Source organism: Oncorhynchus masou, chromosome 11, assembly GCF_036934945.1.
Source record: "Oncorhynchus masou masou isolate Uvic2021 chromosome 11, UVic_Omas_1.1, whole genome shotgun sequence".
In the NCBI taxonomy this organism is placed as follows: Eukaryota; Metazoa; Chordata; class Actinopteri; order Salmoniformes; family Salmonidae; genus Oncorhynchus; species Oncorhynchus masou.
Genome location: NC_088222.1, coordinates 6,404,157 through 6,416,162, shown reverse-complemented (window position 1 = coordinate 6,416,162; position 12,006 = coordinate 6,404,157). Strand labels below are relative to the sequence as shown.

The following is a 12,006-nucleotide window of genomic DNA, read 5'->3' as shown; positions in this document are numbered from 1 at the left end:
TTTGGGACACACACATGGTTCAGTACAGAGAAGAAGGAAAACATAATTTAATTATTCATAGCTGTGTTCATAGATAATAACATTTCACTAGAACAAACAGGAGAGAAAGACATTGCCAGGAACGATCAGCACTTCAGGGTTATAATCATGTTTGATTTGCAACAGTCTACACCCCTAGCAGCATGCTGTGACGACACACGAGGCCTTCACATCTATCCAGGGAAAGAGATTAAATGGAGGCTATACAGCCTCTTCTGGACACTGTGTTTATTAATGTCTGACATTAGGATATTCATTGTTTCTCCACATACACTTTTTGTTGTCATGGAAACTTTTATTTTTAATGAATTAAAAAAAGTAGTTTATTTTTCATCTGGTAGTAAAAGCTCTTATTTTCACCCTCTGGTCCACTCAGGATGTAACGGTACCTTCAGAACTATACCAATTACCTAAAGCTAAGGAACCCCCCCCCCAGCTCACTTTGATGTCAGAACATTCTCTTTTTCTCAGTATTCAGACTAATTAGACATTGAATAGACAGTATTGGGAAAAGCTTTCCCTTTTTAAAACTATAGACAGAATAGAAGGCTGTCCTGAAACAATCTACCTGCCCCCACAGGTGTTGACGGTAGAATCAAGAGTATCCATGACAACAGGGGAGAAAGTAGATAACTTCTACCGTGTGTGTGTGTGTGGTGTTAAGTTCCCCAACAAGAAAACCCACCAAAAATGTCAGTCAAACAGAAAAGGGAACTAACAAAGAGTCATTGACAACAACCAAAACAGGTGGGGGTTTTTAGGAGAGGTTCTGAAAGATACTCATGGGTGTGTCCACTGAAAGTTGCATAGCAACAACAACTGGGACCTAAGACACCCACCATGAGTGGCCACTAAATTTGCCTAAGTAGAGGCAAACAAAAGAAAAACCCACACCAATCTTAATGTCACGACTTCTGCCGAAGTCGTTGCCTCTCCTTGTTTGGGCGGTGCTCGGCGTTCGACGTCACCGGTCTTCTAGCCATCATTGATCCATTTTTCATTTTCCATCGGTTTTGTCTTTGTCTTCCCACACATCTGTTTTCAATCCCATTCATTACCTGTTGTGTATTTAACCCTCTGTCTCCCCTCATGTCTTTGTCAGAGATTGTTTTATTGTCAGTGTAGTTTTATGTTGTATAGGTGCGCGTCGGGTCCTCGTACCCATGTTTGTGTATGTATGTACCTTTTAGTGTTATGGAGCATGTTACGTGCACTTTATTAAAAGACTCCATTTTACACTCCGTTTGACTCTCCTGCGCCTGACTTCCCTGTCACCTATACGCCTATGCCTGACACTTACAGACAGGAAGCAAACCAAAAAGGCGGAGCAAAACAAAATTAGATAAAGGATGGTTTGTCTAGAAATCAAAATAGGGAGAGCCAACTAAAAGGAGTTGACCCTCCACATCTAGAGACAACTAAAGGAGTTGACCCTCCACATCTAGAGACAACTAAAGGAGTTGACCCTCCACATCTCTCAATACATCTAAAGAAGTTAACATCTATCAATACAACTAAAGGAGTTAACATCTATCAATACAACTAAAGGAGTTAACATCTATCAATACAACTAAAGGTGTTAACATCTATCAATACAACTAAAGGAGTCAACCCTCCACATCTAGAGACAACTAAAGGAGTTGACCGTCCACATCTATCAATACAACTAAAGGAGTTGACCCTCCACATCTATCAATACAACTAAAGGTGTTAACCCTCCACATCTATCAATACAACTAAAGGAGTTGACCCTCCACATCTATCAATACAACTAAAGGTGTTAACATCTATCAATACAACTAAAGGAGTTGACCCTCCACATCTATCAATACAACTAAAGGAGTCAACCCTCCACATCTAGAGACAACTAAAGGAGTTGACCCTCCACATCTATCAATACAACTAAAGGAGTTGACCCTCCACATCTATCAATACAACTAAAGGTGTTAACATCTATCAATACAACTAAAGGTGTTAACCCTCCACATCTATCAATACAACTAAAGGAGTTGACCCTCCACATATATCAATACAACTAAAGGTGTTAACATCTATCAATACAACTAAAGGAGTTGACCCCCCACATCTATCAATACAACTAAAGGAGTTGTCCCTCCACATCTCTCAATACAACTAAAGGAGTTGACCCTCCACATCTATCAATACAACTAAAGGAGTTAACATCTCTCAATACATCTAAAGGAGTTAACATATATCAATACAACTAAAGGAGTTAACCCTCTACATCTCTCAATACATCTAAAGGAGTTAACATCTATCAATACAACTAAAGGTGTTAACATCTATCAATACAACTAAAGGTGTTAACATCTATCAATACAACTAAAGGAGTCGACCCTCCACATCTAGAGACAACTAAAGGAGTTGACCCTCCACATCTATCAATACAACTAAAGGAGTTGACCCTCCACATCTATCAATACAACTAAAGGTGTTAACATATATCAATACAACTAAAGGTGTTAACCCTCCACATCTATCAATACAACTAAAGGAGTTGACCCTCCACATCTATCAATACAACTAAAGGAGTTGACCCTCCACATATATCAATACAACTAAAGGTGTTAACATCTATCAATACAACTAAAGGAGTTGACCCTCCACATCTATCAATACAACTAAAGGAGTTGACCCTCCACATCTAGAGACAACTAAAGGAGTTGACCCTCCACATCTATCAATACAACTAAATGAGTTGACCCTCCACATCTAGAGACAACTAAAGGAGTTGACCCTCCACATCTATCAATACAACTAAAGGAGTTAACATCTATCAATACAACTAAAGGCATTGACCCTCCACATCTATCAAGATAACTAAAGGAGTTAACATCTATCAATACAACTAAAGGCATTGACCCTCCACATCTATCAAGACAACTAAAGGTGTTAACATCTATCAATACAACTAAAGGTGTTAACATCTATCAATACAACTAAAGGAGTTAACATCTATCAATACAACTAAAGGAGTTGACCCTCCACATCTATCAATACAACTAAAGGTGTTAACATCTATCAATACAACTAAAGGTGTTAACATCTATCAATACAACTAAAGGTGTTGACCCTCCACATCTATCAAGACAACTAAAGTTGTTGACCCTCCACATCTATCAATACAACTAAAGGTGTTGACCCTCCACATCTATCAATACAACTAAAGGAGTTGACCCTCCACATCTATCAAGACAACTAAAGTTGTTGACCCTCCACATCTATCAATACAACTAAAGGAGTTAACATCTATCAATACAACTAAAGGAGTTACCATCTATCAATACAACTAAAGGCATTGACCCTCCAAATCTATAAAGACAACTAAAGGTGTCGCCCTCCACATCTGTCCAGACAACTGGAGCACTGGGCCAGACACTCTAAAATAGCGCCTGGGCCAACACAGGTGAAACACCTTCCAACTAACGAGAAGGCAACCGGCACAGGTGTAAGACAAGCTGACTAATGAGGTGACACCAATCGGTGTGTCCTACGTGCTAACAAGCTCTACGTGCTAAAGTCCAAACCTCAAAACATAAATGGAAAAACCAAAGCCTGTCACACTTTCCCCCTTCAGGGTCACGTTCGTCGTTATGATTGGACCAAGGCGCAGCGTGCGTAGAGTTCCACATATTTTTAATAAATCAAAACTCATCAAAACAAAAACAAAAAAGCACAAACGAAACGTGACGCTACTGGTGTGCACAAACGCAACTAACTGTAGACAAGATCCCACAACTAACAATGGGGAAATGGTTACCTAAATATGATCCCCAATCAGAGAAAATGATAAACAGCTGCCTCTGATTGGGAACCATATCGGGCCAACATAGAAATACAATACACCTAGATGACCCACCCTCATCACTATCACGCCCCAAACCAACACAGAGAATAAACAGCTTTCCATGGACATTAAGACAACACATATATCCTATTGTTTTAGCCTGTAACAGTGGTTCAATGCATGATTTTCAAATCTTTATTTTCCAAAACTGCAGCATCTGTCATGTAATCTGTAATGAGCAGACATCATCATCATCATCATAAGAACCAATAAAGTTATATGTTGTTTTTTTTAAGTTGATGCTGATTTGCCCGAGGGACTGCTCTACATGATCTGTGTGTAAGTGTCATGATGATGTGCATAGTCTTTGTTTGTTATGCAATGTTTTGGGACAAGGAGTGTCATCATGTTACGTAAATAAAATGCTAAGTGGGGGCCTTGGCTGTGCCCTGTGCCCTGCATGCACTCTTAGAAGAAAGGCTTTCAAAAGGGTTCTTCGGCTGTCTTTTCTTTGTTTCATGTGACCCAAAAGGGTTCTACCTGGAACCAAAAAGGGTTCTCCAATGGGGACAACAGAATAACCCTATTAGGTTATAAATAACTTATCACAGTACTATACAGCTGCTTCAAATAATCAACTAATCATCACGCTTTGTTCATTTGAATCAGCTGTGTAACGTTAGGGCAAAAACCAACACGTGCACTGAGTTTGGGAATCACTGCCCGACATACCGGTATTGACCAGAATAACAACAACAAACAAAAAACTATCCGGAAGAGGTTTTCTTTAGAACTATTTTATAAATAGAGTGAATGTGGAGGAGGAGTTAAGATGGCGTGTTGCCTTGGTAACGTCCAAAAGTGTAAGTCTCCTCGGAAGTCTGTCTTTAAATTTCATCTGGAAACCCGGAACATCCGGCTAAGTTCTAGAAGGAACCTTTTTAGAGTTCTAGAGTTCTTTTTTTTTTTCATTCTAAAATCTCTAAGTTCCAGAGTTCTTTTTTTTCTTCATTCTAAAATCTCAGACACATCAAGTAGGATTTTGAAATGTTTGTCTGCCCACATTTACTGAGCACCTCTGTAAAGTGTCTCCTGTCAATCTCTTGATTTATTTGTTTGTTCACAAAGCAACACTACTGCCACACTCAGCCTTGTTAAAATACTCCAACCAGAATGTGTCAGTAGCGTTGTTTGGCAATGCATTTCTGTGTGTATCGCTTATTATCTCATGTATCTCAATGCATATCTGTGTGTATCGCTTATTATCTCATGTATCTCAATGCATATCTGTGTGTATCGCTTATTATCTCATGTATCTCAATGCATATCTGTGTGTATCGCTTATTATCTCATGTATCTCAATGCATATCTGTGTGTATCGCTTATTATCTCATGTATCTCAATGCATATCTGTGTGTATCGCTTATTATCTCATGTATCTCAATGCATATCTGTGCGTATCGCTTATTATCTCATGTATCTCAATGCATATCTGTGCGTATCGCTTATTATCTCATGTATCTCAATGCATATCTGTGTGTATCGCTTATTATCTGTAATTCTACTCATTTTGCCAGGGGGCAGAGAGACAAATGTGCAGGTTTACAACTCATTTCCTGCAATTCTACCTACTTTGCTATAGGATGGAGGCAAATGTATGCAGTTAATAGGATAACTGATGTGGGGCCAATGCTTACTACACATTTAGATAGCTGGCTGCTAGACTAACTTACCCATCTAAAACAATGTTGCTGACATGAGATAATTGAGTGACCGCTGATGCACAAACACATTTAGAAATTGCACCTTGTGCATTCTATTATTCTGACTCTCAACAGTAAGTTGAGACCCCGACTGAGTCGTCGTCTCAGATGTCTCAAGTTTTGAGGGAGCGCGCAATTGGCATGCTGACAGCAAGAATGTCCACCAGAGCTGTTTCCAGAGAATTTAAAGTTTATTTCTCTACCATAAGCCGCCTCCAACGTCATTTTAGAGAATTTGGCAGTACGTCCAACCAGCCTCACAACCACAGACCATGTGTATGGCGTTGTGTGGGGGCGAGCAGTTTGCTGATGTCAAGGTTGTGAACAGAGTGCCTCACCGTGGCAGTGGGTTTATGGTATGAGTAGGCATAAACTATGGACGACGAAAACAATTGCATTTTATCGATGACAATTTGAATGCACAGAGATACCATGACAAGATCCTGAGGGTCATTGTCGTGCCAGTCATCCGCCGCCATCACCTCAACACAATTCCTGGAAGCTGAAAATATCCCAGTTCTTCCATGGCCTGCATACTCATCAGACACGTCACCCATTGAGCATGTTTGGGATGCTCTGGATTGACGTGTACGACAGTGTGTTCAAGTTCCCGCAAATATCCAGAAACTTCGCACAGCCATTGAAGAGGAGTGGGACAACATTCCACAGACCACAATCAACAGACTGATCAACTCTGTGTGAAGGAGATGTGTCACCCTGCATGAAACAAAATGGTGGTCAGTGACTGGTTTTCTGATCCACACTCCTACTTTTTATAGCTATCTCTCAAAAACATGATGGAAAAAAATCTTGCTCCATAGCCATAAAAGAAAGATATTTAAATGTACCTTCCATGACAGCCAACCAGGGCCGGTGTTATGGGCGGACCGTAAGGGTCCTGGCCCGCCCTAACTTACTTCCTTTCCGGTCCAAATTAAATATTGAAATATTAATCATTGACACGCGCTGTCAGAAAGACGCATCAATCTCAGATAAAGCATCCAAGCGAGCGAAAAACAGCGCCCCTCTGTTTCCTTATGTGTAGACCATCTATCTGATGCTGTCTGGACAAAGGGAAGTATGGCATGTCATATCTTTTCTGTCCTGAATAAACCCAATGCTTGTTCTATGAGGAAAATATGAAGAGACCAAAGCCTGTCGACTCCCACCTTCGGGACAACGACTCGCATTGCTTTTTTCATTGTTTTTTTATTTAGCTTTTATTTAACTAGGCAAGTCAGTTATGAACTAAATCTTATTTACAATGACTGCCTACGATTATGGCGGAGACATGAGCATCTCGTTATTTTAAACAGATTTCTGGTTTCAGCCACTTGTGATTTAGAATGGAAGGTTTGCGGGTGCACAGTGCACTGTTCGGATGCTGACTTCCCCTAAAGTAAATGGATGTTTTGCCAAAATGATATAATTACTCCTGTCTAATGAAAATAATACAGAAGACTTTACCAGAGAGCTTGACTTAGCCACAGAGGATCATTATTATGTTGTTTTTAAATAGCTGTGAATTGTTTCTAAATCATAAGTGCAAAGGCGTATGTCTATTTGGAAAGCCAGTCATTTGGGCAGTATAAATGAAAAGGTTGAGAAAAGAAGAAGAAGAGGAGGGCTGTGTGGTGAAGATATGGACATCGCTCTAAAGAATGCATGCACTCAGCTCTCCAGAACGTGTCCGCCGTCTCCCCGTTAATTATTGCACATTCATTGTTTCATTGTGTGAATTGTTTGCCCTTTGATTGTTTTTAATTATTTTTTTCAATATAAATTCCCCATTACATATGTAACCAGTAGGCTAGTAAATGTACCGTTAATCCATGTCATTTGGTTACATTCATTTCTGTTAATGCATGTTTTACAGTCATTTACAGTTCTCATTCTCGGAGTGGAAACGTTGTTTGCGGAGTTCACAACCTGATCCACTTGTGAGAAACAAGTGTTGGTTTGTTTCATAACAATCATTTAGGAGTTTTTATTTCATAACCATCATTTTGGAGTGTTGTCATTTTATTTCATTGTGTTTTGTTTGGAGTGGTTCGTGTGAGCATGCATGTGTGTGGTTTCATGTGTCCTGATAACGTTGAGGGAAACCTGCTGAGTTGATACAATGTTGCACTTCCCTAGTCAATAGCTCAAATCAAGAAAGATAGAAAGGGAGGCAGACAGGTGGAGGAGTAGAGAGATTAATGAGATTGAAAGAACTTGCAATTTTCATCAGGATATTTTTACTCTTTTAATTTGTTGGCTTTCGGCCTATGCATTTTACTTAGGTGACAATGGAAGTTATAGGCCTACTGCTGCATTGGCCTATATAGGCTATCTCTGAGTTATAGGCTATCTCTGAGTTATAGGCTATCTCTGAGTTATAGGCTATCTCTGAGTTATAGGCTATCTCTGAGTTATAGGCTATCTCTGAGTTATAGGCTATCTCTGAGTTATAGGCTATCTCTGAGTTATAGGCTATCTCTGAGTTATAGGCCTACTGCTGCATTGGCCTATATAGGCTATCTCTGAGTTATAGGCTATATCTGATTTTATTTTAATTAAGATGTGTATCATTAACCATGACAATAATTGTTAGAACATGTTATCGAAATGAAACGGAAAATGTACATATAAAACAATCAAGTTCCGCAAAGATGAAACTCAGGAGCTGTCTGATGGTCTTATAAAACTTACTAAGAACATTTGTTCAGGCAGTCCTGTGAAAAAAAAACGGGGACCCCTATAGAAATCAAATGTGAACTGATTCGTTCTGGCGCGGGCACCCCTATAGAAATCAAATGTCAACTGATTCGTTCTGGCGCGGGCACCCCTATAGAAATCAAATGTCAACTGATTCGTTCTGGCGCAGGCACCCCTATAGAAATCAAATGCCAACTGATTCGTTCTGGCGCGGGCACCCCTATAGAAATCAAATGCCAACTGATTCGTTCTGGCGCAGGCACCCCTATAGAAATCAAATGCCAACTGATTCGTTCTGGCGCGGGCACCCCTATAGAAATCAAATGTCAACTGATTCGTTCTGGCGCGGGCACCCCTATAGAAATCAAATGCCAACTGATTCGTTCTGGCGCGGGAACCCCTATAGAAATCAAATGCCAACTGATTCGTTCTGGCGCGGGCACCCCTATAGAAATCAAATGCCAACTGATTCGTTCTGGCGCGGGAACCCCTATAGAAATCAAATGCCAACTGATTCGTTCTGGCGCGGGCACCCCTATAGAAATCAAATTTTCAACTGATTCGTTCTGGCGCAGGCACCCCTATAGAAATCAAATGCCAACTGATTCGTTCTGGCGCGGGCACCCCTATAGAAATCAAATGTCAACTGATTCGTTCTGGCGCGGCACCCTATAGAAATCAAATGCCAACTGATTCGTTCTGGCGCGGCACCCCTATAGAAATCAAATGCCAACTGATTCGTTCTGGCGCGGGCACCCCTATAGAAATCAAATGCCAACTGATTCGTTCTGGCGCGGGCACCCCTATAGAAATCAAATGCCAACTGATTCGTTCTGGCGCGGGCACCCTATAGAAATCAAATGTCAACTGATTCGTTCTGGCGCGGGCACCCTATAGAAATCAAATGCCAACTGATTCGTTCTGGCGCGGGAACCCCTATAGAAATCAAATGTCAACTGATTCGTTCTGGCGCGGGCACCCCTATAGAAATCAAATGTCAACTGATTCGTTCTGGCGCGGGCACCCCTATAGAAATCAAATGCCAACTGATTCGTTCTGGCGCGGGCACCCCTATAGAAATTAAATGTCAACTGATTCGTTCTGGCGCGGGCACCCCTATAGAAATCAAATGTCAACTGATTCGTTCTGGCGCGGGCACCCCTATAGAAATCAAATGTCAACTGATTCGTTCTGGCGCGGGCACCCCTATAGAAATCAAATGTCAACTGATTCGTTCTGGCGCGGGCACCCCTATAGAAATCAAATATCAACTGATTCGTTCTGGCGCGGGCACCCCTATAGAAATCAAATGTCAACTGATTCGTTCTGGCGCGGGCACCCCTATAGAAATCAAATGTCAACTGATTCGTTCTGGCGCGGGCACCCTATAGAAATCAAATGTCAACTGATTCGTTCTGGCGCGGGCACCCTATAGAAATCAAATGCCAACTGATTCGTTCTGGCGCGGCACCCCTATAGAAATCAAATGTCAACTGATTCGTTCTGGAGTGGGCACCCCTATAGAAATCAAATGTCAACTGATTCGTTCTGGAGTGGGCACCCCTATAGAAATCAAATGTCAACTGATTCGTTCTGGCGCGGGCACCCCTATAGAAATCAAATGCCAACTGATTCGTTCTGGCGCGGGCACCCCTATAGAAATCAAATGTCAACTGATTCGTTCTGGAGTGGGCACCCCTATAGAAATCAAATGCCAACTGATTCGTTCTGGCGCGGGCACCCCTATAGAAATCAAATGTCAACTGATTCGTTCTGGCGCGGGCACCCCTATAGAAATCAAATGTCAACTGATTCGTTCTGGCGCGGGCACCCCTATAGAAATCAAATGCCAACTGATTCGTTCTGGCGCGGGCACCCCTATAGAAATCAAATGTTGATTCGTTTTGGCGCGGGCACCCCTATAGAAATGAAATGTTGATTCGTTTTGGCGCGGGCCCTGCAGCTAATATTTCGGAGTCATTGGTGGACATTGGTTGCGCCAGACAACACAGCCTTTTGTCACCAATCAACCAGTGTAGAGTATACGGGTCTATGAAAAACCTCATCTAATTGGTTAGAAGAAACAGGTCCCACCTTCCAGAGCTCCTGCTCGCCCTCTCTTTGTTTGCAAATGGCTGTTTGCACATGTGCAAATATTGTTGTCACAGTAGGGCGTTAAAGTACTGTCAAAAGAATGATTGCGCGAAATTGACATGTGCAGGTGCAATTATTCCTGGCAAATATTAATTTACAAGTTTGAAAATACGATTACAACTACAAATGTGTTTTTTTTCTTCATGTTCACAACTCATCAGTTACACGTTTGAGAATGTGTTTACAACTACAAATGATTCTTTCATGTTTACAACTCATTTACACATTTGCAAATTGTGTTTACAACTACAAATCTATTGTGAACGCTCAAATCATTATGTCTGTGGTTTATCGCCATACTTCCACTGTGATACGAACCTGTATATCTGATTCTGCAGTGATATTCTCGGCGTGTTTTATGGTTATGAGTGTAGGTCGGGACCATTGGATGGGACAGGTAACCTGTTGAATGTGAAGCGACAGCGCAAGAGGCAAATCGGCACTAGGACCGTGTTGGATCGCCCACTCTTCTAGAGAGTGTCTGTGATCACTGTCCACGACAGACAAGTCAGCCATCCTCACAAGGAAGCGAAGAAGCACCGTGCAAATATAATAGTTTGCGAAAGGTACGTTGAAACATTTGTTACATGGATCCATGAACATTCGTTCTCGCAAACCGTCGACGAAATGTGTTGTGCTGAAATTAAACGTCTTGTAGACGTAATGTTTTTGTCGTGGTACTTGCTTTCCATAGGTTGTGAAGATGGATCGCTTCAGTGGTGAAGAAACATCGGCTAGGCAGCAGACACCTGCAAACAAGATTTGAGTCGCGAGCAGTGTTATAATGTAAGTGCGAATTCTAGAATCTTACGTTGTTACATTGTTGCCATAAGTGTTCTTCAAGATACATTGTTCCAATTTGCACATTCTGCTCCATTTCTGCAACGTTTTGCGCTCATGAGTCATCACTAACCCTACCGTAGATTGTGAGTCATACTCTTCCAACCCAGCCCACTGATGGTAGCCAGTGGAAAACCAGCTGCATCTTCATCGAGATCTGCACCTTGCAAAACAATGCATTGAAAAATATGTAGATTATTTAAAAAAAAACATACACATGTATAGAAAAAGGGTTGTTCATTTGTGTTCTGTCTCTCTCGCGCTGTTTGTGTGTGTGTGTGTACGATGCAGAAAACTAAATGAATAGTTTTTTTCTCTGTCATATCTCTCCATGTGTCATAATCTCTTCACAGAGGAAAACCCATCACAGACGAGGGATGATATTGATGTTAATCCACTCAGTTGATAAGTGTCACTTATCAACTGAATATTAGGGGTTAGAAAACTCTCACTAAATCTTTTGCAGTGGTTTTGAATGATGTCTAATCTTAATTAATTTACAAGTGAAATTACAGCCTTTCCTGTTTTAAATTAATGTCAGTACTTTATACCAGGTCCTATGGAACCATGTTCCCTATACAGTGCACTACTTTATACCAGAGTCCAATAGAACCCTATTCCCTATATAGTGCACTACTTTAGACCAGAGCCCTATGGAACACTATTCCCTATATAGTGCACTACTTTATACCAGAGTCCAAT

General features: G+C 41.1%; 1 protein-coding gene across 2 annotated transcripts in view; it reads left to right on the top strand.

Annotated features, from left to right (window-relative positions):
• The first annotated feature begins 10,899 nt into the window (after positions 1–10,899).
• LOC135548055 (ras-related protein Rab-27B-like) overlaps positions 10,900–12,006 on the top strand; it is a 107,582-nt gene continuing 106,475 nt past the window's right edge. Inside the window, exons 1-2 of one of the 2 annotated variants that reach the window (XM_064977281.1) lie at positions 10,900–11,030; positions 11,159–11,250. In XM_064977281.1, the coding sequence (XP_064833353.1) occupies positions 11,249–11,250 (2 nt within the window). In that variant the 5' untranslated portion in view covers positions 10,900–11,030; positions 11,159–11,248. The remainder of the gene's footprint in view (positions 11,031–11,158; positions 11,251–12,006) is intronic. The other variant, XM_064977285.1, reaches the window with a different exon arrangement.